General features: G+C 39.5%; 1 protein-coding gene and 1 long non-coding RNA gene across 4 annotated transcripts in view; one reads left to right on the forward strand and one right to left on the reverse strand.

The window, feature by feature from the left end:
• The first annotated feature begins 54 nt into the window (after window positions 1–54).
• LOC131481147 (uncharacterized) lies at window positions 55–13,979 on the forward strand. 2 transcript variants are annotated; one of them, XR_009246081.1, is made up of 3 exons: window positions 55–297; window positions 10,048–10,213; window positions 13,934–13,979. It is a non-coding gene; the product is annotated as an uncharacterized LOC131481147 (long non-coding RNA). The 2 variants fall into 2 exon arrangements; XR_009246080.1 differs by lacking the exon at window positions 13,934–13,979 and adding an exon at window positions 12,821–12,910.
• The window catches only part of TTPA (alpha tocopherol transfer protein), a 26,705-nt gene continuing 12,076 nt past the window's right edge, over window positions 11,462–26,090 (reverse strand). Inside the window, exons 3-5 of one of the 2 annotated variants that reach the window (XM_058668668.1) lie at window positions 18,420–18,613; window positions 16,370–16,480; window positions 11,684–12,921 (exon numbers count right to left, since the gene is read on the reverse strand). In XM_058668668.1, the coding sequence (XP_058524651.1) occupies window positions 12,751–12,921; window positions 16,370–16,480; window positions 18,420–18,613 (476 nt within the window). In that variant the 3' untranslated portion in view covers window positions 11,684–12,750. Of the gene's footprint in view, window positions 12,922–16,369; window positions 16,481–18,419; window positions 18,614–26,090 lie in introns of both variants that reach the window. The other variant, XM_058668669.1, reaches the window with a different exon arrangement.

Raw genomic sequence — 26,090 nt, forward strand, 5'->3', positions numbered from 1 at the left:
GCGGGCCTGAGGAGGCCCCGGCTCGCCCGGGATCTTGTCTTTAAACCGCTATGTTGACAGGGTCCTGAAGTCACCTCCACAAAACTGGGGCGCTCACCCACGTCCCCCTCAAGGAGGAAGCGCTGGGTTCTGCCTGCGGCGTGTGGTAACCAAGCAGCGAGCTAGGCGGAGAGATTCTAGAAGTCTCAGAACTTTGTGCCATCCTCAGCTCTGGCTTCAGATATGCTCAGGCACGGACCAGTCCTTAGGAGTGCAGGCAGCCGGGTCTGACCCGCCATCGTTCATTTGGCTTAGGAGGTAATGTTCACAACTTGTTACTCGTGCAGAGGGGGCCCAGGCATCAGGAGGGCGTGAAGTACAGAAGACAGGGAACTTGAACCTTGCCAGGGCAGCGCCTCTCTGTAAAACTAGGTCAAGGAGGAGCGGACTCGCAGCCCCTCCTGAGAAGGGGCAGGTGCCGGCCACACCCCCTAGCGACGTCTTCTCCTGATAATGGAAGATGTCAGCGTCAGTTACTGACAACCGCAAATTCTCGGCTCAACAGGACACGGGTGATGAGTGAGGACCAGAACTCCCCAGAACATTTTGAGGGTTCTTAAATATATGGGAATACTTGCTTGGCTTCTGATATGTGTACTCCCACTCGTGGAGGCCAGCTTCAATTCAGTGTAAAACTGAAAAGCACTTGAAAGCCCCTATCAGTAGTATTGCTGACAACAAAATGAATTAAAAATATCTTTTTCAATAAGGGCAAAAGAATAGGCATTGTGGAACTGTGAAAAAGAGCAATATGTTGACCCTCTTTAAGGGGAGTAAAGGCAGTAAGTCTGGTTTAACAAGAGGATGGTATTGTAGTTTGTGGGTGTGGTGAAAGATAAGGTTCCAAGGAAATGGTGAGAGACCCTGCAAATCTGGTTTTGCACGTAATTGAGTCGACAAGGAGTGCTGTATATGTTAATTCATGGTGCTGGAGCAACTGACTATCCACGTAGGAAAAACTAAATTCTTCCCTGAAATTACACAAAAAAATAAAGTTTGGGTGAAGTCAAAAGTTAACGTGAAAGGTAAAATACTGTACAGTTTGACAGGAAAGTATAGGAATGTTTGTTCAAAACTTTCATGGTCAGAAAAATTAATGAAAATGTTAGAAAAGTCAATGGATTTGGTGAGTTAATATTTTTAAACTATATATATATATACATAATGAAAACAAATTCAAAATAAGGCACAGATTTGTAAAACATTTTTAAAGTACCAAATTTTAGGACTGGGACAATGGCTGTTGCCTAAATCCTCACCTTGCATGCACCGGGATCCCATATGGGCACCAGTTCATGTCTTGGCTGCTCTACTTTCCATCCAGCTCCCTGAGAAATCAGGAGAGGATGGCCCCAAGCCTTGGGACCCTGCAGCAACACGGGAGACCTGGAGGAAGCTCCTGGTCCCTTGCTGTGCATCAGCTCAGCTGCAGCCATTGCGGACACTTGGGGAGTGAACCAGCAGGTGAAAGATCTTTCTCTCTGTCTCTTCTCCATAAATCTGGTTTGCCTTTCCAATAAAAATAAATAAATCTCTTTTTTTTTAAATACAAAATTTTTAAAGTACTTCTAGGAGAACAGTCTTTAAGCTGCTGCCTACAGTGTCACATGGATCACAGATTGAGTCCTAGCTGTTCCACTTCCCATCTGGCTCCCTGCTAATGACCCTGTGAAGGCAACAGAAGATAACCCAAGTGCTTGGGATCCTGAAATCCATATGGGAGACCTGGATGCTGTTTCATACTCGTGGCTTCAGCCTGGCCCAACCGTAGCTTTCGTAGGCAATTAGGCACTCATACTGCAAATGGAAGCTCAGTCTCCTTGTGTCTTCCTCTTTCTAAATCTTTCAGATAAATAAATCTTTTTTTAAGAAAGTATTTCTACACTATACAAAGAAGTAAAATTGAAACTAAAGAAAAATCAGAAAATGATATAAAAAACAAACAAATCATCAGTAAATTATAGATTAGAACTATATATATACATATATATATATGTATATATATTACAGCCATTTGAGAACAATGTAAGCCATTGACAAGTACAAGTTCAGAATTAGTGAAATGAGAATTTTACCTCTGGTAGAATTTTAAATTATTGTAGCTACACAAGATCCATGTTTTCTCCAAAGCTGGTGATCGAGGATAAAACAAATTTGAAATTATGAGAAAAATTGAAGTTTCAAATTTCAACAGAATTTCTTCCACTGCCAAAGACTATGAGGTACAGAGAGTTTGACTTCTTACACAGTGTTTCAGAAAATTAATGAAAAAAATGAGTGAAGGGAATAAAATCTTAAAAGGAAATGTCAAACAGCAAGTGCCAAGACACTAGACAAGCCTGGGTCATCATGTACTAATGGTAGGCAGTGGGTAAGAAAATGAGACCAGATGTGGCAGCTCCAAACAACCACAGCTGGAGCGAACACCGTGGCATCGTAGGCTAAGTCTCACCCTTCAGCACCCACAATTCATTCTCCACTTCTGATCCAGTTCCCTAGTTATTGCCTGGGAAAATAGCAGGGGATTGCTCAGGTCCTAAGTCCTCATAAGAGACCTAGAAGAAACTCCTGGCTCCTCAGCTACTGCTACTGCAAGCCATTTGAGAGGGGACCAAAGGATGGAAGATTTCCTTCTCTCTGTAACCTTGCCTTTCAAATAAAATTATTTTTATTAAAATTTTAATTATTATTTTATAATATAGTTCTGTAGGCTCTGGGATTTCCCTTCCCCAAGTCCCCTCCCCACCAACTGATCTACACCCATATTATTTCAGTAGTATAGATCTTCATAAACAGTCCTAAGTCTGTCATTCTGCTGTATAAGTGTATTCTTACATTGTAGGTATGGACAGTGGCAGAGAGTCCAGCATCTTATTGTCAAGATACATTGAGTAGTTTCATTGGGAATCCATCTTTGATTTGGAAGTAGAGCTGCATAGTGCATTGTATCTTCACATCTTGATATGATAGTCTCTATTATACAGTTACTATGTATCCCATTCAATGAAAAGCCATAAAACAAAATCAACAACAGGAAGAAAATAGAAAATTTACACATGGAGTTAAATAACATGCCATTGAATGATCAATGTGTCCTTGAAGAAATGAAAATCAAAAACCTGCTTGAAGCAAACTATGCTGCTGCATGACCTACAAATCAGTGACAAAATTAATAAGAAAAATGTTTTGAATAAATGAAAATAAGAATAAAAATATCAAGACCCATGAGATGTAGCAAAAACAGTATTGAAAAGGCTATTGATCTAATGTTTTACAAGAAGGTTGCAAGAAGAGTGCACCAGATGAAAGACACTTCTCTCTCTTCCCTCTTATTTTACCTTTCAAATATTTAACTGAATTTTAATAGATTACTTATTTTATTTGAAAGGCAGATTTACATAAAGAAAGATGACAGTGAACCATGTGGTGGTTCACTCCCCAAATGATCACAATGCCTGGAGCTGAGCCTGTCCAAAGCCAGGAGGCAGGAGCCTCTTCCAGGTCTCCCACGTTGGTGCAGGGGTCCACGGATGTGGACCATCCTCTGCCGCCTTCTCATGCCGTAACCCAGAGCTGGATCAGAAGGACAGCCAGGACAGGATCCAGCATCCATATGTAATTCTAGTGCTATGGAGCATTAGCTTGCTACACACACCACCAGGCTAGCCTCTAAAACTTGTATTGTTTTAAAAAGAAATTATTACAAGAAGTGTCAACAATTTAATAGAATGTCCAATATAAAATAAAAAATTACTTGAATCTATGAAGAGAAGAAATATTTCATTGTAGCCTAAAATAAAAATTTAAGTGAAAGACCCTTAAGTGATCCTCACAGTGAAGTTGTAGTTATTTTAAATGTTATGAAATATAAGAGAAAAGATAGGAAATGGACAAGGATGTTTTTATCACAGAATTGGAATGTATTAAATTTTTGTTGATTTCTGAATGAAAGCTATAGTAGAAGTCTGTGTTAATTAATGTTTTATAGTATGGATATGGCTGAGTGAAGACAGAGTTATCTAAAAGAGGCCCCGTTGCACATTTGCATCTACATAAAACATGCAAACAGCAGAGGCTGCATAAAAATGGGGTCGTAGATTTCCTTTGTTGCTTCCAGACAGACCACCTACCAAATCATCAAACAATATTTGGGTGGCTCTGTCAAAGACAAAAACTGGACAAGTAAAGAAACAGTTTATGTGGCTATTGCAATATGAATACTAAAGCAAAATTAAATATCAGAGTGTCTGACTAGGATGGTTTTGTTTTTAGATTTTCATGGAAAGAGGTAAATATTGCAAATTGAAGTGTTATGGGGTGCACCCAATGATAGCCAGCACCCATTGACAGTGGGCAAATGAAATTTGGCTGTGTTCTCTACCCTCTGTCTTGAAGGTGGGTCCTAACAGCAATGGAATGTTAATTCCATCCTCAACAACTTCCCCCACATTCTAAGTTAGCCAGGATATTGGAAGTCCAATTAGTCTGGGTGTTTTTTGCTACAAGCCCAGTTCCTGTTCCTGCCATCCCAACGAGCACTAATCAACTCCTTAGCCCACAACACTTAGGTATTCGCTCCTGCCTATCCGTGATTCACCTATGCACTGAGAGGGGATGGTATTGTGTTGTGTGTAACCACTCCCCTCACAAGCCCCTTTAAAAGGCCCATGAAGCAGGGGCTCTCACTCTCTTTCTGGCCAGGTGCTTCTGTTACTCTGGCACCTCGACTCTTGGCTGACCCAGGACAGGTAATCCCCTGAACATGGTCCCTGTGTACTGCTTAGATAAGGCAATGATTGTAATGATGTTGTTTTGTGTACTATCAGGAGTTCCAGGAGGGGTGAGGCCTAGCAGTAGTAGAATGTGGGCAGAGAAGCCAGGGAAAGATGAATGTCTGCAGCTTTGTGTGTCCAGGTTATTCGTTGCATGTGTCTTAGGATAACTTGTATTGTTCGGGAAGCTGGGACATAGGTTTTCAGCTTAATGGATAGACTTAATGAGAATGACCATTTGTTCCTTTGGGAATTATGATTCATTGGATTATGATTGGTTGGATTGCCGTATGGACTTGTGATTTGCTATTGTGTTCTATTATCACCAAGCTTAGTTAATAAAGACTGCTTAATAAACCTTAGACATGTCTGGTGTGATCTCACTTGCACCCTGCAACAGGAGCTTTATAGTAGGGGTAGTTCTATAAGCAGTAGAAAGTCTCAAGCAGGTAATTCATTCTTTGTTAGCAAGTTTCAGGGGAACAAGTACTTCAAATCTCAACCGGTTCATAAACAAACAGCAGGAAGTTTCCGAGTCTGTGTCTGGCTTTGTCAATTAATACAGACAAGAGGAAGGTCTCTAATCTTACTATTCAGGACAAGTAATGTTTTAGAATAAACTTAGTGATTCGACTGATTTCTGTGCTTTTTGGTCAAGTTTCAACGAAATAATCCCCAGAATCAACATTTCTTGTTGGTGCTGTTATGTGTGTGGGAAAAACACTTCATTCATCCGTCATGCCCTCACCATAGAATGAAAACCATTCTAGCATTAGCCATTTAATTGGAGGGATGCTTATGAAATTAGCATGAAGTAATTAAAGTTCATGTTAAGGAATAAAGTTAAACCTTAGTGCAAGGAAGCTACCAGTCCAGTGAACTGTCCCAGGAAATTGGTGTGAGAATGTTAGGACCGCAGTGACAACAGGGGAATGTCTTCCACTAGCAACTTGAATGTTCTTGCTTATGATGTAGAGGTCAAAGAAGCCTGGTGAACAATCACAGCATTCACTTTCTTTTTTTTTTTAAGATTTATTTTATTTTTATTGGAAAGTCAGATATAGAGAGGAGGAGAGACAGAGAGGAAGATCTTCCATCTGCTGATTCACCCCCCAAGTAAACGCAATGGCCGGAGCTGCACCAATCCAAAGCCAGGAGCCAGGAGCCTCTTCTAGGTCTCCCATGCTGGTGCAGGATTCCAAGGCTTTGGGCGGACTTCAACTGCTTTCCCAGGCCACAGGCAGGGAGTTGGATGAAAGTGGAGCTCTGGGATAATAATCACTCATATGGGATCCTGGTGCATGCAAGGTGAGGACTCTAGCTGCTAGGCTAACGTGCCAGGCCTATACCAGTGACTTTCACACAAAACTCATATCTGCCCTCAGGGTACAAAGATCATACTAAATGGCAATTAACTGGAACGCTGTGTGTTGAGTCTTGGGAAGTTCATGGATGAACAGAGCAAAGTTCTTTTGTGTTCAGTGGTGATTACCTTTCATTTTTTGTCATTGAAAACAAGTTTCCTATTATTCTGAACTATCTCAAACTGCTGCCACTTTGGGAATCATGGTGTCCCAAATGTAAGTTAACATAGCAATAAATTCTTGAAATCTCCAAGGAATTTCTCTCAGTTTCCTTTTCAACTTTTTCTTTTCAGATCTAGCAGTGAGAGGAAGAATGCCATGCCAGTTGATGTAAGTCTCCTCATTTCAGGAGACTAGTACATGTGTAAGAATAGTCATGAGCAGTAGGGCAATTTAAGCAGCTGAAGAAGCAGTTGAACTGTACACACGATTAGGACTAACCAGATTGGATAGGCAGCATGAGATGTCCAGTATGCCAGGTCGTTCCAATCGACTCCTCTTCCACAAATGCAGGGATGTCTCTCGGGGCCAATCAAATGAAACGGTTCAATTCTTTTCCAGTAGGGTCATCCTTTCTGCCATAGAAGGTTGGAAAAGAATATGGTTGAAAAAGGAGTGTTGTGATCAAGACTCTTCTAGATGTAAAACTTTAGTGCTTCTAGATGCCATTTTAGTGCTCTCGGATGTCATTTTTCAGAGAGAGGTGGGAAGAGGTGTTCAAATAATTGGAAATAGTATCATCACAATCAGAATAAATATAGAAATTGGAGAATAATGCTTGATACTCATGAGTCATATAGAACTAGGAGGAGGATAATGAAAAGAATGAAAATGGAAAATACAGAGGAGGAGATTAAATGTAGGATGCGTGGAATCTTGTTCTGTTGTCTCAGGTGGAAGCTGACCTTTTGTGATTTGAAATACTTATTTCTGTGGAAGCAGTGGACCACAAGGTGTCAAAACTACTTCTGGGGTCTCTTAAAAGATCTTTAATTTGAAGTTTACTGGTGTGGTGCATTTAAAGTAAGGCTTTGTTTTATTATGATGGGTGAACTCTCTTTAGTTTTTCAGGAATTTAAGTGTTGAGGAAAATGGTTGTGTTTTAGTTGAGATCCCTTTCATGTATCCAGAGGGAAAAGTAATGAGAATTGGGGGGCTCTAAGAGTGTGTGAAGAGAACAGAGAATATTGGAGATTTTGAAATTCAGACACAGAGTCCAAACTAGGCAGCTTTGGGCCAGTAATCTTAGTCATGTTAACAGGGAAAAACAATAGTGGAGAAGTTAGGGACCTAGGGACCTAGTTTTAACAATAGCCAACTAATGTTAGGAACCCTAGAGCTATCTTTCTGTTGTTGTTTTTGTTGTTGTTGTTGTTACTAATGAAGAATACCTTGATGGTAATTATTCTTTAGGAGATAAAGTCAGAAAGAGAGAGAGAGGGAAAGAGAGAAAGAGAAATTGAGAGCTATTAACTTCTTTTTGTGTTAAGAGATGTTATGTGCCTTGTAGGCAAACGTTTTGAGTAAATATCGAGGATTGGCAAGCATCATTGACCTAATAAGACAGTTATCTACTCGGTTAATCTATGAAGGGTCAACAGTTTCAGAGGTGACCAGTGGACTAAGTTCCTCAAATAAGATAGACCTAATACCTGTGTGGTGAGACTAAGCAGGACAGAAAAAGGCTGACCATTTCACAACCATCCACCCAAGTCTCCCCAGGCACTTAGTGCTCTGAGAGAGGCTTCCCTGTGGGAAACCTGCCACAAGAGTTTGATGTAGCAGCTGTATTTTCCTATTGGCTGGAAAATGGGATATACATGAGAGTCAAAATGGGCTTTTATTTAGCAAACATTAATAATTCTCCTAACATGTAAGTGTGTGAAATGAAAATAATTGGAATTTAAAATCAATTAAAACATAAAGTTAGTTAATATATTTAAGGTACACAAATTAGAGGGAAGCTTGAGTAAAAATTAAAGCCAAAGGAATGGGAATTGATCATTTTCAGCCAGCGAACATTTACAATGAGACAGACAGTGGAGAAAGGAGGTCTGATCTAAGGGCTATAAAGATGAGGCTAAGATAAGTCCACTTCTGTGTAGACAACACTCTGGTCAGCACAGTACATGACTTCAACATGCCAAAAAGACTCACACGCACTCTCCAGGATGGCTGTCATCCAGCTTTGAATCAACAAAGCTGCCTTGGTCAAGTCCGCCTCCTAAAATTTACTCTGTCTTAGAACTGGTTAGATACTGGTTATCTAACAATGAAAAACACATTTAAGAACATTGGAGGAGGGAGGCGAGATGTAGAGACAAGTAACTATACATTCCTTCAGAGAAACATACAAGTGGGAGCAAAGAACTCTTCCTGGGAAGGATTGAACAGTCCTCGCAGGTAACAAGTGCACAGGACTTCGAAGTCAAAGATATTAAGCATAAAAAACAATAGGACCAAGGGTTTAAAATATGAAATACAGCTCACCTGCCTTCTATATTCCCTGTCTTGTGTAGAAGGAGTGATGTTTTCAAAGCAGTGAGGGTAGAGTCCCTGAAGTATGGGTGGAGTCAGGAGTCCTATAATGTGCTGCTGGAAAAACAGGCCAGCCCTGGGTGTGAAGAACTTTAGGTATCAGTTTGCAATTTACCTGCATGTACTGTGCTGTCTTAAATATCAGGGAAGGAAATCTTGCATGAAGATAATCCTGCAAAAAGGAAGTATTGGTAAAAAGAGAAACAGTGGGAAACTCACACTGAAAGAGAAATGTGTCACAATAGATTGGCTGAGAGATTACTAGACTCAAAAATAGTTCGGGACCTGGGGCTGTCTTTTGTCACAGTGTAGCTGGTAAAGTCACACCTGTGTTGTCAGCATCCTGTTTGGGAACTGGTTCCAGTCCCAGTTGCGCCACTTCCAATCCAGCTTCCTGCTAATGGCCAGAAAAAGTAGCAGAAGATGGCCCAAGTACTTAGGTACCTGCACCCATGTGGGAGCCCTGGAAGACCTGAAAGAAGCAGCTAGTACCTGGCTTTGGTCTTGCCCACTGCTCACCCCAATCACCCCTTCCCCCCCTCACCAGCCCTGCTGCCTCTCCTCTCTGTAAATCTGCCTTTCAAATAAATAAATCTTTGAAAACCTTTGTTCAGAAGAAACATAACATTGTTAGAAGTATGACTTAAAAGAAAGAGAGAGATCAGGGTTAGGCACTTTGAGCAGGACTGAGAGAATCTGGTAGCTACTGATCCTCATGCCCTGTAGTCAGAAGGTGTAATAAAATGCATGTATGTAACAGCCAGGCCTAATCAGTCCGTTCTGATTCTGTCATTTACTAGCACTGTGATTCACAGTAAAGGATGCAAAAATGAGCATAATGCCACTTAACTTTTCTTCTTTGCCAAAAATTAAATGATGCAGAGTATGTTGAGCTATAATATAGTACCTGACACAAAATAATAAATCCATACAGTTGGTGCCTTTCAGGTGGCATTCCTGATTCCACATACCTAGATCTTTCTAAGCAGATGGTTCACTTTGCTGTGTCTGTTTTCTCACCTGAAAAATACAGGGTTATTCTTTATTTCTCAAATATTTCCTGTTCTTTGCTATCTCTGAAACTTCGCTAATTGCTATTTTTTATCTTGGTATATACATCCTCCACTCAGTTCTGGTTTTTATTAAGAAAAGTTAATTCTCATAAAATTGTTTGTTTTAAACAGGACCTCCTCTAAGAAGACATCCTCATTTACATCAGTTAACAATTATCTTTCCTTCTGTTAAACTCCAAAAGCACTTCACTGGAACCACGCTAACCGCCTTTAAACTGTACTACTCTTTGGCTATTTTGAATGTATTTTTCTCTCTTCTAGGTAGCATCTGGTTAAATTTTCTAATTACTACTGCACTTAATTCAAAGCACAATGTTGTAGATATGTAGTAGATTAATGTGATTGCCTTAGAGGAAAGCAATCAATGGAGCACTTGGCAATTGAGAGGAGGATGGTACATTTCCTCATGAACCAGAAAATTAGTGGGGTAAATTCTAATTTTATTTCCCCCATTTCTAGTTTTATCTGTGAAACATATGTATTCCACTTCTAAGAATGGTAAAATGCAGCATTGAGGGCCTGTAGGAAGTGTTCCAAACAGCATCTTACTGGTTGGCTGGTTTTCTGTTGGTGTTTTTAGCCTCTTATGTCATCTGCAGAGTTCAATTCAGATGCCTAGCAAGGATCCTATTTTTAACAGAACCTCAGAGCTATTTTTGCACAAAAAATTCAATTTGACAAATAAAATAATCCATACACATTGTTTCAGATTTTTCTGTCTTGCACCTTATACTCAGTTTTGTTATGAATGTGAAACTTAAAAAAATGTATCTAGTAAGGAAAACTAAATTATCTGATCAAGTGGCACCCTTTGGCTTTTTTGCTTAGATGTTTTAACTTCTTAAATATGTATGGCTTAGCTTTATGAAATTAGTTTGTGGTCGCTTTATACATGGCAAAAGGCATTAAGGGAAGAAGGTGGTGAACCAAGCAACAGAGAAAGTAAGTGTGCATTTAAAACTTACGGAGGAAAAACTGCTTTTTGTGTAATGGACAACTAAACGCACTATGCTTTTCTTAAATTTTCAGTAACGAGAAGCGGTTTTTGTAAAAATTTCTATTCACATTTTAAAAGAAAAACACACACATACTATGGTTTATGTGAAATAAGTTTATTTTCTTTCCAACAATATTAAATAAACTATTATGCATTCAATAATGCAATGGACGTGTGTTAACAAAGTTAACCTTTAGGCACTTCTGGTATGATACAGTAATACAATCAAACAGTTAACTGCCTTCGCATCCTGCCTGTTCATTTCATAGTTTTTAGTGTTCTTCTATGAATTGCTTTATTTTATAAAAACTTCAAAGCCTCATCACAAAAATACTGACTTACTGTAATTCTTTTTACTATCATCCACATGACCAATGAATTGGCAAACATTTTTAAACTGTTTCCCTTTATTCGCATATTAAACTAATGGTTCATTTACTAAGTCATAAGAAATTGTCTTAAATAGCCAAATGCAAATGAAGTGGAACCTCCTTTTAGGAGGAATAAGCCAAAGATGTCTTATTCTTCTTTATTTTTAATTTTTTGCCGATTATTTTTAATTAGACAACTTTAAATTCAATAATTTTATAAAGAAGGTTTTACCTTTTAAAATAGAAAGGATCCCATTTGTTTATAAAAGTGGTAAAGTTTGTTTCCAATACTGTCAGAATCATATGTTCTCTCAAGAACATTCACAATTACCCTTATTGTTATCATACAGATACACACAGAGAATCTCTAGAATCAGCTCACCTGATTACACTAATTTTCTTATAAAGAAAAATTTCATTCATGTTTCCTTACACAAATATAATATCACATACTTAAAGATGAAATTAAACTATCTGAACATATTTCCGACAAATTTTGTACCCCATGTTCTTTTATTTTCAAGCTTGAAATAAAATTAATTCTAAAATACTAAGTATAAAATGTATCAAAGTCACATTGAATTCACTCTTTTGAATAATGAAATACACTTTGATATAAACTGCAATACAAATAGTACATCTTAATTGTTTTTAAGTAAAAATAAATTATTAATGGGAGTTACCTTGAAAATGCTGAAATATTAGTAACATGCAAATTATATTTTGTACAATATGGAAATACAAGACAAAATTGAAAATGATCTAACATTGTAAACATTTTCTTTCCATTGTAGTTTTGTTACTGTTCAACCAAAAATAGTCTAAATATGACAACTGGATATTATTCCCTCCCTAAAACTCTATGTCTCATACTAACAACAATCATAAACAGAAATCAATATTCCTGATTTTTTTGAAAATATAAAATGTTGAGAAACTATCAATTTGACCTGAAACACTTTATAAATTAGTTAATAAATTTCATCAACATGATCAATTTCAGAGATATATAGGCATTGTATATAATATGGCATAAACATTGTTTAAATAGAAGTTTCTGTAGTGAAAATCATGCTAATATAGAATTTCCCTGAAATAAACTATCTTGTTGGCTCACAGAAGTAGCTATAAAGTTATATTAAGATTTTTAACTTAATGTAACTTGACATCCACCAAAAGTAGTTTTTTATCATCAGTCATATGTACTAATATTACTTTTTAGTTCAATATTTATGAATTTATTGAAAATCAATGCGATCACAGAATTTATTGAAAATGAAATGGTTCAAAAACCTACAAAGATATACAAGAACAGTTACTTCAGAAATTACTGTCTATGTTGCTTCTTCAAATGCAAAACTAAGGAATCTCTTGTATGCTTTAAAAATGTACTGACCTTTAATTACTTCAAAAAATTGCTTAAATATTTTCAAAATAAAGGGCTTCCCAAATAGTCATGCCTCTCATGTTAGACATTGTTCACATTTTAGCAGATCAGATTAGCATGAAGTAGTTCTTCTTTCATGCAAGTAACTAGGTAGGATATCACTCGTATTTTTAAATAGGAATCCATTCACAAAAGTTAAATTTTTCTTACTAAATGGGCTGAGAAATGCTGCTGAGATAATCTTCAGACTTCATGATAAAATTTGTCCACTCCTGACAGATATCGTCCATGCAGAATCCTTCACCACCATATTCCAGAGGAAGAATGTCTGGGAAATGCTGCAGTAAGCTTGGCTTGTAATTGTTTCCATGCATATGAACCTGAAATAGACAAAATATTCTAGAAGGTTTACTTCTGCTTCTCACTTTATTAATGCATTTCCAGTACAAAATCAGCATCATAAAACAAGGTACAGTAACAGCGTCTAAGACATGAAAGTAGGTATAGATAATGCATTCTTAATTCTGCTTGTGAATCTAAGGATTTTACTTACGGGTAGATCATTCTACTGTGAAGCTAATCTTATTATTTGTGTTCCTTTAACTGTGTAAGATTTATTAAAAGACGATAAAATGTACTATCCTATACATTAATATATTAAGAAAGGTATAAATTCTTCATAAATAGGAACATATCTCTGAGAACACAAATAAATAAAGGATATTTTATGTGGTACAGTGCAGTAATCAAATGAAAAGATATTCAAGTTCACTCATATAAATTTTAAAGTTGTTACAAAATCATTAACACTATAGTAGTATATAATTCTGAACAACTTGCTATCTTGGCTAGTACAAAATTAAGAGATAATTATGATGATTGAGAGCCTCAGCTTTTTAAATATTTTAAACTTCAAAAATTGGTCATAGACTGTCCTAATGATAAAAGCATAGAAACCTGGAGCAAAAGCACATATTGCTAAATAAATAAATAACCTTTTTTATCTGCTAGGGCAAAATGTTCATCCATGCGTTCAATAATCATTGAATGAGCACTCACTATGTATTAGGATATGTGAATTGATGAGTCAAATTAGTGTGTTATACTCATGAGTATTACAATCTCAATCTTCAATCTTCTGTGAAGTTTTTAATATTTTTAGTTAACTAAGCAGAAATTCTTTCCTATTAAAAAGAGGAAAATTAAAAGTTATAAGATCAATGCCAAGAAGTTGAAAAGGAAAAGGCTGCATAAAGATAGTCCTTTCCATGTTCTGTGGACAAGTCAGTTTCATGTCAACTGATTTTTATAGAAATGCTTCATGCAACTTCTAAATTTTTCATTTTTTCTGCATTCTCCTTATTAATGTTTCTCTATCCTTTTTTGGTATAGATTATAGCCAAATACACATTATAGACAAATACCAAACGCTTACTAATTCAGATAGTTGACAGTTAATAGTTAAACAAAGGGTGGCCAGCTATTATCAAGCTGCAATGAAGACGGAAAAAATATGGACAAAAAGCTGACTTTCATCAAAGGATTAGACTGAAAAGAGGTTAATGTGGCCATCTATACCTACAGTAGATAATTTGGAATGTTTCTTCTCAAGAACAAGTGGAAACACCCACTGGACAATCTCCAAAGAAGCTCTGGGGTTATAATCTTCTGGTCAGATACCAGAGGTAATATTTTGCTAATATCAAAGAATATCATTTCTAAAATTCCATTATATTATTATAATTGAGTCCATCACTAAACTTGAATATTTGGGTGATTTAAACAGTTAAAACCTTTTAAAACTCTTTGTGCAAGCTAAGCTGCCTCTCAGGATACCCACATACCATAGGAGAGAGTTGATTTCTCTCACAGCTGCTCTACTTCCTATCAGTGTCCCACTAACATATCCTGGGTAGCATAGGTACGGCTCAGGTGCTTGAGTCCCTGCTCCCCATGAAGGAAACGGGTGAAGTTCAACCTGACCCAACCAAAAGGCCATAGGCATTTAGGGAATAAACTGCCAAATGAAAGATGTATTCTCTCTCTTTCTCTCTCTCTCGCTCTCTCCCTCTCTCCCTCTTTCTCTCTCTCTTTTTCCCTTACTCTCCCCCTCTATGTGTGTGACTCTATCTTTCAAAAAGAAGAAAAATTGCCAAAAAGATGCACTCTTTTGTGTTCAAGACATTAAATAGTGCCAATAATGCTCTAAAATACTTCTCTACACTTTCTTTTAAAAACTGGAAATAGAGTTGCCATATGACTCAGCCATCCCACCGCTGGATGATAGAAGACCCAAACACATTGCATCAAAGAGACACCTGCACCACAATGGCTAGAGCATCACTGCTTCAGTAGCTAAGATGTGGAATCAACCAAGGTTTGATTACCTGTCCATGGACCTGACCTGTCCATGATCAGAAAATGGATAAATAAAATGTGGCATAAATACATATCTAGAACAATATTCAGCCATAAAAAATGAAATCCTATCATTTATATAATAATAATTAGAACTACAGGACATGATGTTGAGTCAAATAAGCCAGACACAGAAAGACAAAGACTGTATGCTTTCCTTTACATGTGCAAGTTAAAATTTGCATTAAAAAATCAAAAACAACAAAAAAATGCCTATGTGTATATGTTTTGCTGCAAACACAGTGTTTGGTCGAACTTGCTTTTAAATCATTGTCATGCCCTCTATACTACTATAGTTTAAATGATGTTGTGACTTGTAGTACTTATATGAGTGAAGCTGATACTTTTTATTTGATTATCATTTATAATACATCTTGCCTGTTTTCCTGTTCAGTTATTACTTTCCTGCCCATCTATGGTCTTTTTACTTTTTAAGTACTAAACTCTTTTATAGAGCAGTAAGTCTTTAACTAGACTGTAAATTTAAAATGTTATCTCAAAAATAATAAATAAAACAGTAAGTGGGAAAAAAGAGCAAGAATAATTCTCCTCTGCAGATAATTGCAGAAGAGTGATGGCAGATTCTATTTCCAACTTTTCAAAATTCTTCAGTTAAAAATATTAAATCTCCCTAACTTGGATGATATTAAGTCACATACATCTGATACTGTGGGTTTCAGTTGCACATATTTAACAAAAATTATCATTAAGAAATTTGCATAAATAATAGTCACAGGTAGTAATGAAAACAGGTTAAGAGAACACACTGAGGTACCTGCTCTTTGTGCAGCCCATGGTTTAATGCGATTCCCTAGCTGTAACCACCTACATGAGTGTTTCTGTCTCATATGTTTTTACTATAGTTTACATGCAAAATAAGTATATATTCTGATTTTCTCCCTGTTATGCCAAAAGTAGTATGCCATAAACACTATTGGGCATGCTGCTACTTCACTTTATAATGCCATCTGTAAACATGGTATCTATTGTGTAAATACGTATTTTAGTTCATTTAACTAGTTCCCTAATGATGAACATTTGGTGGTTCCCAATCACTTATTGCAGTGAAATCTGCTATATGTGCAATCTTCTTCATGATGAACTGTGTGTAAAGCAAAGGCTGATTTTGAGAACTCCTACCACAGTGCCCTCTGCAGGGCATTTTCCACCCTGCACACTAGCCAGCAGTGTACCATAGGCCTGGTTTCCTCACTGCCTCATCACTAACACTCCTTCTTATTTTAAGTGAGAAATAAATTTGCATTTCTAAAATTAGTTGATTTGTGAGAAAAATATTCAAAATTGGGCTAATGGTAAGCACAAGTGCATATGAAAAAAATAAAGAAAACCTAAATGAGTAAAGGTTGAAATGTTTGCTAGACAGTAACTTAAAATGACTATTTTACTCACCCGTTTCTTGATTTTTTCAGTTAGGAATGGCTTAATCATGGAAAAAACTGCATGAAAAATGGCTGGTTCGTTTATCAGATGGATGCCACGAACTTTCAATGGAAAGGAATCCTTTTGAAAATGAAAGGGAAAAAAAACTTCTTCAACCACTGCAATCATATTTTTAATGATGTCTCTTCCTCTAAGACATTCTAACCTCAGAACAGTACATAAGGTGTTTTTGCATAATTATCCATTCCAGCACCACAAAGCCTGGCTTTCAGTTCTCTGTCACTAGATTGAGAAAAGGACTCTAAAAATGTTTCCCGTTGTAGCTTAGGCAAACTTTCTTGGGAAATAGCTACACATTCTCACTGGAAAATACTGCCCACTTACATTAAATGCTCTTTTAAGCAAATCAATGAGTCATTTGGACACTTTTACTTATTTTCCCATTTTTTTATTTAAAAAAATAAAACTTTCATAAAAAGCATATACTTTTGACATTACTGTTAGTCTCTAACATGAAGTTGCTATATACTTATTATTAATAATTGAAAGAAATAAAGCATCATGGAAAGTTTTCTCCCCCCCAAAATTGGATATTTAATACAGACTTTTCCTTCTAAAGGCCTTCCATGCTAAACGTGGGTTTTTCTTTTTTTCTTTTCTTTTCCCCTGTGCATAGCTTTTAAGGAAGTATCATTAGTTAGTTTGGGGCTTTTCCCTCTAGAGTCTTTGAACATATGATTTTATTTTTTGCATAATTACTAAACTATACTTTAAATAATTTGCATACTGTGTTGGTCCTTTGACATAATACACATTTTGTAAACATGTAAAATGTCATTGTAACATCATGAGTTTTAGTATCATTCCAATAATATAAATAATTTAAGTAATAATATCCTATTTCTGGACAAATAAACTATTTCTAGGGGGTTTTTTCCTACTAAAATTGATGATGCACATAGCCACCAAATGCAAAGGAGAGTAAGTGGTTTTATACATGGCTTTTACATTCAAATGACTTGGACAGAAATTGACATTTCCTGGCTGATGAGCTATGTGCTTGGCATTGCCCTATCAACTCTCTCACACAGGCTATTGTTTTGTAAAAAGGGGGAAAACAGAATGTGGCTCAGCATGGCCATTAAATGCTAAAACATTTGAAATACTTAGCAGAGTATCTGGCATATAGTAAGCTATTAGTACTCTAACTTTTAAATTAACTTAATGTTTCACTAATTTAACATTTTAAATTAATTATTCCAGAAGTAGGTTCCTTGAAGTAGAATTCCTACGTCACAAGTGATGGCCATTTTTTTTTCATGGCCAACAATTCTCTGTGTATTAAAAAGGATCCTACGGCTGTATGACCAGCGCCACACGCAGCCCTGGAAAAGGACAGTGAAGCCGGCCCAGTGGCCTCACCACACAAACCAGAACTCGTGCCCAACTGCAGCACTGCAGGGCAGAGGGCACCTCTGGTGCTGGCCGGCAACAGCAGCACATGGGAGTGGGTATGGCACTGCTCCCTGGAGATTCACAAGCCTGCCTGAAGGGCAGGGCACTGAATCGTCCTAGGTGGTTTTGTTTTCTTTACAGACACAATACAGTAGCGTTCAGCCCAGGAGTACATGGCAGCTGAGGACAGAGGTTGGCAGCCTTGAGATGATGGCAGTTTTAAAAACCTTTTGATTTCTGCAAAGAGCTGTGTCAGTTTATACCTACCCAAATGACATTTCATTGTACCACTGCTGTAACCTTTTAAAATCATGTTCTTAACGTAGGAAAAAAATATTGTCAGGAAGACAAAGTTGCCACACCGTTGTTTAAATGTGTAAGTTCTATGGTTATGAATTTTGAGCACATTTTGAGAATTTGTTACAACACTTTTCCTTTTGTAAAATGACCTTTTCCTTTCTCTTAGCCTTGTTGAATTCTTTGTATTATTTCTTATTTAACTTTCCAATGAAGCCACGATCACTTCTCTTCACTGATCATACAATAACACCAAAAATTATTCATTGAAAGTATTACACCTAACAGCTAAAATAAACACACTTACTGTAAGTACAGCAGCAATCTTCTTGGCTACAGATGGAGTAATCTGAAGAGCATGAGAAAACTGCCAGCCTTCCAGATCAAAGACAGCCTTGATCCCATTCCGTTGGGTTTCCACTTCCTGAACAATAAGCTCGGATGTGATTAGACTTACACGAAATACGTCATAAGCTGTAAAAACCTTTGGGTCCCAGTTGGCTAAAAAATAAAACATCATATCTCAGTTTTGCATGTAGAATCAGAAAGACTTAACAAAGGGAAACTAATTATTTTTATGCTTAGATCAAACAAATCTAAGAACACATACCTAGTTCGCTATCCCCTCAGATTCCTCAGGGGGGAAAAATGGACATTGAAGAGCACGGGGCAGAAAAAAAAAATGGGTGCAGGCTAGATCCAGTTGCTGGAAAGGGCTGTAGCTGATGGTGGAATGCATCCAAGTATGCTCCGAACTCAGAGATTGGGGATCAGAAAAGCAAAAGCAACCTGAATGAGGAAGAACTTGACTGTACAGTGTCCAAAGAAGTCATAAAGGGAAATGAACCAGAAGTAGATCAACAGGCCAACCTCAGACAGCCCTTTGTAACCAGCAGTGCATAGCAGTACATCACTACAGGCTAGAACCTAAGTGTGGGCTTCAGAAGAAAGAACCAAGGAAGCACCCAGCTAACTGACTACACCCCACAGAGGGGGTCCTGACATTCTGTAGCTCTCACCCCTCCCTGCCATCCCCAGGGACAGAATATGGGAGGCAGAAAGGATAGGAAGGCAGGTGATCTTTAAAAAAAAAAAAAAAAAAAGCATCCTTTAAAAAATTAAACACACACATATACAAAGAAATTGAGGAACCAAGCTCAATTGATTTAGGAACCCAAACTCAAGGAAACATCTTAGAAAGCAAGAAGGAAACATTTTAGCAGAGGGAACAGGGATACCTTGACTCCTAGAATTAGAATGTTCTGCGACTGGTATTGTGACACAGCAGGTAAAGCTTCCATTGCCTGATATTCCCCCATCTGATCTCAGTGCCAGTTCAAGTCCCAGCTGCTCTACTTCTGATTTATCTCCCTACTAATGTGCAACTTGGGCAGCAGAAGCAGTTTCAAGCATCTGGATCCTCTGTCACACCCCTAGGGAGTCTCAGACGGAGTTCCTGGTACTTGGCCCAGCCTGAGGTATTGGGAGTTTGGGGAGTGAACCAGTAGAGGAAAGACCTCTCCATCCCTCCCTTCCTTTCAAATGAAAATGAAAATAAAATTTTAAAGAAACATTTTTAATTTAAAAATAGCTCAATTAAGATCTTGGAGGGCCCGGCGCAGTGGCCTACTGGCTAAAGTCCTCGCATTCAACACGCTGGGATCCCATTTGGATGCCGGTTCTAATCCCAGCAGCCCCGCTTCCCATCCAGCTCCCTGCCTGTGGTTGGGAAAGCAGTCGAGGACTGCCCAAACCCTGCACCAATGTGGGAGACCTGGAAGAGCTCCAGGCTCCTGGCTTCAGGAAGAGCTCCAGGCTTCAGCTCCAGCCATTGTGGTCACTTGGGGAGTGAATCATTGGATGGAGGATCTTTCTCTCTGTCTCTACTCCTCTCTGTATATCTGGCTTTGCAATAAAAATAAATATATCTTTAAAAAAACTATCTTCGAAATAAAACATGATTCAAGAAAAAAGAAAAAACTGCTGGTGGGACAAATGACAGAAAATCACAGCCAACAAGAAAGGTGGTTTGGAAGGTTACACTGAAGAATTTTTTTCAAATGCATCACAAAAACAAGAGTTACTATGTATAAATGAAAAAAGAGACAATTGGCTGGATACAATCAAGAATTCTTGAGGCAATAACAAAAAATAGATAACTAAGAGAGAGAAAACTAGCAGAAAAATTCCCCCAAACAAACAAAAAAAAGCTTTATATGAAGAGTCCATGGAGTGCCTAACATAAAGGATTAATGAAAAAGGGAACAAAGACAACTAATTAAGTAATGATAACATTTAAAAAAGTAAAAGGGTTCCTGGCCTTGGGGTTGGGGGTGGCTTAGAGCTCCCCACAGTGTGGTGGCTGTGGAGGGGTGCCCCTGCCGGGCCAGATCCAAGGCTGGGGACTCAGGCCAAAGCCACTGCCGAAAGGCAGTGACTAAGTCCTTGGCTTTCTCCAGGCCCAAGAGAAATCTTCCCTCAGAGTGAGTACACCATGAGGGAACATTGGGAACGGAATTAAAGTCCTAGCTCCGCCCTGCTACCAAAATCTTTTGGCAGGACAATTCTGGGAAGGGTCCTGGCCTTGGGGTTGGGGACGCCTTGCAGCTCCCCACAGTGTAGTGGCCGCGGGGGGGGGGGGGTGCCCCTGCCGGGCTGGATCCAAGGCTGGGGACTCAGGCCAAAGCCACTGCCGAAAGGCAGTGAATGAGTCCTTGGCTTTGGACTGCCAGTGCACCAAATGGTGCCAGGCTCTGCCTGCTGGCTGCCCAGCTGCAGGCTCTGGAGTTTTTAGGATATGAAATTGCTGCTTAGGGACACCCGTGAATAAGGCCAGCTTTAGTTTAGGTGAGAGATGAATTCTGGGTGATTCCCAGTATCAGGGTCATGAAATTTTCGGGCAAGCGTGGGGACTGAGACCTGATGGTTTGGAGGGGAGTGTCCATAAGATCTGTTTGGACCAGACTGATTCACTAGCTAAATTAGGAATCCTGAAATGGGCTGTTAGCATGGAGCATCACTGATGGCCACACAGCAGTCCACACCAAAGCTATGGATGGGGGCATGTCTGGCAGGGCTAGATTGGGTGGTGGAATAGTGGACTGGGCACACTTGGCAGGTCAAGACACTAACCAGCACGTGAGAGAACTTGGTCTGGGGGTAAACTCTGTGGGGGAATTGTGGGTCCAACCCTGTGGAAATACAAATCCCGCAGGTTAGCTTGCAAGCTTAGATGGGCTCAGCTAGGAGTGACCATGGCACCTGCCATCACTTACAGGTAAAGGAACCGATGGCAATCTGAGCAGGTCAAGGCAGCACCACCTGAAGGTGAGGTTCAAGTGGATGACAGGGCTGGAAAGAGAACTGACCCAGCAATTGCAACAACCAGCATATGCATAAGCGGATTGGGGCAACGGACTGTGCCAGACCCTGTACTGGCAAATTCACACAAGAATCTGGTTTGAGATCATCTCAGATAAAGTTTCTTTTTTTTTTTTTAGAAAAATTTTTTTAATAATCTTACTTAGTTTATTAGGGAACAAAGTGTCAAGGGCTACAGGGTGAAAGTGGGTAATACCATTGTTTCCACATCAATATCATTTTACCCTGTATCTGGGGTCAGGGAAAAAAACAAAGGGAAAAGCCCCACCCAGCCTCCCACCCTTCCCAGATCCCCAACGGGAGGCACGCTCTGAGGGTCCTGCTCATACAGTTTTGATTGTTCATCAGTTCTGGATTGCTGCCAATATCTCAGTTCCAATCGCAGTGAACCCTATTCAGAATCCACTGGCTAACAGTCTCTTCATGGTTGGGGTTCTAAGATCAGCAGTTCAGTCGGAGGGATCTCCAAAGAAACTTCGTCTGAGATGATCCCAGGCCTGATTCTTGCCCGAGTTTGCTAGTACAGAGTCCGACACCATCCGTCACACCAATCAGCTTATGCTCATGCTGGTCGTTGGGCTTGCTGGGTTCGTTCTGTTTCGAGCCCTGTCTTCCTCGTGAACCAACGGGTGTTGTAGTCCAGTTCAATTCTGCCCACTTAATACTTGGTCCTCACGCAAACCGGTTGGAGCTGCAGCCTAGTTGGGGCGACTCCCCATAATCCCTACCAGTTCTGCCCCCTACCCTGGTTCCCATGGTTGCCAGTACACACCGCAGGCTTGTCAAGTCTGTCCCACATCCTGTTTAGCTCTTGCACGTGTTGATGGGCATTGAAGCCCCGCTCAACCCAACCAACCTACTATCCAGCCCACACACCTACTGGCAGGTGCCCTTCTGTCCAGCCACCCCTGTCCCTGTCCTGGTGTTCGTGCTGTCCAATGAGAGTGGTAGCCCCGAGGGAGGTGCCCACTATTTCCCTCTAGGCCACACTCACTCCCAGATTATGCACTCTCCAGGTACTTCCGGCATTAGACTTGACAGAATTAGCTCCAAGTGCCAGCCTCTGCCAGCTAGTACTGTGGCTAGCCCAACCAACCCTCACCCACTCTAGTTTTTGCTTGCACCAGTCGGAACAGTCAGCCCACCGTGGCCCTTCCCTTTCAGATAAAGTTTCTTTGGAGATCCCTCCAACTGAACTGCTGAGCTTAGAACCCCAACCATGAAGAGACTATGTCAGCCAATGAATTCTGAATAGGTTTCATCACGATTGGAACGGTGAGATTGGCAGCAATTCAGACATGTTGAACTATCAAAACTGCTTGAGCAGAACCCTCAGAGCATGCCTCACATCGGGGACCTGGGATGGGTGGGAGAGTGGGTGGGGCTTTTCCCTTTGTTTCTGCCCTGACCCCAGATACAGAGGGAAAAAATGATATTAGTGTGGAAACAATGGTATTACCCACTTTCCTGTAGCCCTTGACCCTTTGTATCCTAATCAACTAAGTAAGATCAGTTTAAAAAAATAAATTAAGGGCCCGGCGGCGTGGCCTAGCGGCTAAAGTCCTCACTTTGAATGACCCCGGGATCCCATATGGGCGCCGGTTCTAATCCTGGCAGCTCCACTTCCCATCCAGCTCCCTGCTTGTGTCCTGGAAAAGCAGTCGAGGACGGCCCAAAGATTTTGGACCCTTCAGCTGTGTGGGAGACCCGGAAGAGGTTTCTGGTTCCCAGCTTCGGATCTGCACAGCACTGGCCGTTGCGCTCACTTGGGGAGTGAATCATTGGATGGAAGATCTTCCTCTCTGTCTCTCCTCCTCTCTGTATATCTGACTTTGTAATAAAAATAAATAAATCTTTAAAAAGTAAATTAATTAATTTTTAAAAAAAGAAAAAAGAAAAAAGTATTTTGACTGGGGCTAATGCCATGTTTTCTAAGCCTCTGCCTGCAGTGGTGGCATTCTATATGAGCATCCATGTATGTCCTGGCTACTCCACTTTCCTAGGCCATAGATCCCTACTTACGGCCTGGGAAAGCAACAGAGGATGGCTTGATTCCTTGGGTCCCTAAATCCACATGGGAGATCTGGAAGAAGCTCTTGGCTTCGGATAAGCACAGCTCTAGCCATAACAACCATTATTAGGTAAGTGAGCCAGTAGGTGGAAGATCTCTCTCTTTCTCTCCTTCTCTCTGTAAGTCTGCCTTTCAAATAAATATAAATCTTTAAAAAAGCTCCAGAAAGGGAAGATATCTTTCCTCCCAAAGCCAATGTTTTGACTGGAACTACTCGAGTGCATGGTGGCATCATTTCAGATAGAGGAGTCTAAGTGCAAAATATTGGTGAGCTTGGACACATGAAAATGTCTAGTATGGTACATCTGGAACCAGAAGTAGGGTTCACAGATCTGGATATGGAAGGAGAAGGTACAAGTTGGAAGTTGCCTGTGCATATATGGCAATCCACAGTAGTAATTATCTCAGTTTTCTGTTTCTCTGCTTTGGTGGAGTCATAAGGCAGCATGGGAGAACTTAGAGAGCTATGCAGGAATTTCAGCATCTTCTGGCGAACTAGGACAAAATGTGATATCAGCAAACGAGATGAAGAAGGAGCAAGCAGTTACCTTGGAGGAAAACATCAGGAAAATGCAGCATCCAAGAAGCCAAAGGAGGAGAATGTGTCAAGAAGGAGGAAGTGATTTGCTGGTTGGGAGGTCAGGTAACAGGAGTATTGATTGAGGTCATTTCAGTAGAGGTAGAAATGAAAGCAGACCAGATGGCCTGAGGAGGAACATATGTTTAGCTGAAAGCAGAAGGGGAGAGGTGAGGACAGATTCTGGGCAAGAGGAGGAGTGTGGAGAATTTCATCGGGTAGAGTTTTTGTTTTCTGTTAGATACTGATCCTTCAGATCTAATTGCTAATTGGCACATCTAGTAGCAAGGGAAAAGTAGGAGATCTAGAACTTCAGAGCTTCATCAGAAGTTTTCCTAGGGAGGCACAATGAGGTGTCTCAGAATCCAGGTAAGAATTAGAAATAATCTGTCCACAGATGATAACACAACTAAAAATGTTATACAGCTTCAGATATTGGTTAATTACTACAGTGATGAAAATATGAGAACAATGTTTGTTGCTCAGGAAAAAAGAGGTACTGACCTAAATTTATGAGCCAATAACATGATTGTCTGACTTGCACTGTCCAGTATAGTAGCTATTGGCCACATTAGCTATTCAAATTTAAATTGAAAATTCAACTTCTTAATTGCAACTGGTTCATGTCCTGGTTGCTCCACTTCTGATCCAGTTCCCTGTTTACACACTGCAGAAGCACTGGAGGATAACCCAAGCCCCTGACCACACATGGGAGCCCTGGCCAAAGTTCCTGGCTCCTGGATTCAGATCGGTCCAGCTCTAGTCATTGTGGTAATTTTGGAGAATAAACCAGCACTGGCCTCCCAAACAAGTAAATCTTAATATGAAAAGTTTCTCTAGTAACTACCTAACAAATAATGCTAATAATGTCCACACACACACAAACACACACACGCGATTTAATGTTCATAGTATTTATATATGATAGATTTTTACTATATTCCTTTTACAAATAAGAAAATGCTACCCATCTACACAGCATTTCACAGACCTAAAATATGACAGAGCTAAGATCCCCACCCAGATAGCATGCCTCAGCTCCTGTATCTACCAGAAATAACCCATGGTCAAAAGTCAATACGCACTGTTAAATTTTACTTTTGCTGCTCTAGCGCATTATCGGTCCCATGAGGCATAAAATCATATCCTCCAACATGAAACTGATAAAGGCAAACACTTAGTTTTACTGAGGCTGCTCTGCAGCATAGCAGCATGCAGGAAAAGGCTGCTTTTCACTGCTTTCACTGGGCTGAGACCATACCCTAGAGATGCAGTTTCTTTAAGATTCTTCCCGAAAATCTTTACGCCAGTTCTCCTTCCTTAGTTCAACTGTAGTTAGAAATCTTACAATTCAGGACTGGCTCAATTGCTCAGTGGCTAAATTTTTGCTTCACACATGTTGGGTTCCCATATGGTGCCAGTTCATATCCTGGCTGCTCCACTTCCCATCCCGCTCCCTGGTTGTGGTCTGGGAAAGCAGCTGAGGACGGCCCAAAACCTTGGGTCCCTGCACCCACATGAAAGACCCAAAGGAAGCTCCTGGCTCCTGGCTTCGGATAAGCTCAGCTCTGGCCAGTTTGGACACTTTGGGAGTGAGCCAGTGGATGGAAGGCCTTTCTCTCTGTTTCTCCTCTCTGCAAATCTACCTTTTCAATAAAAATAAATAAATCTTACCAAAACAAAAGGAAACCTTACAAATTTTTATCCCATCTTTTCATTTTACTCATAAGATAGTCTGAGATTCTTTATATCCCAGAAAAACATAACATGCAGGAGATCAGCTGTGTTCTGACCCGCACTAGATCTACAGGTTTTCTTGTAAGTTAATATAGTAAAAGAGGTCACAATCAGACAACAGGTGTTTTGGTTTACTGTTTTTAATTTTCAAAGTAGTAGATGTGCATTCTTATTCAAAGGTATCATTTTTACTTCTTCATGCACCTTAAATA

The sequence above is a fragment of the Ochotona princeps genome, chromosome 9 (assembly GCF_030435755.1).
Source record: "Ochotona princeps isolate mOchPri1 chromosome 9, mOchPri1.hap1, whole genome shotgun sequence".
In the NCBI taxonomy this organism is placed as follows: Eukaryota; Metazoa; Chordata; class Mammalia; order Lagomorpha; family Ochotonidae; genus Ochotona; species Ochotona princeps.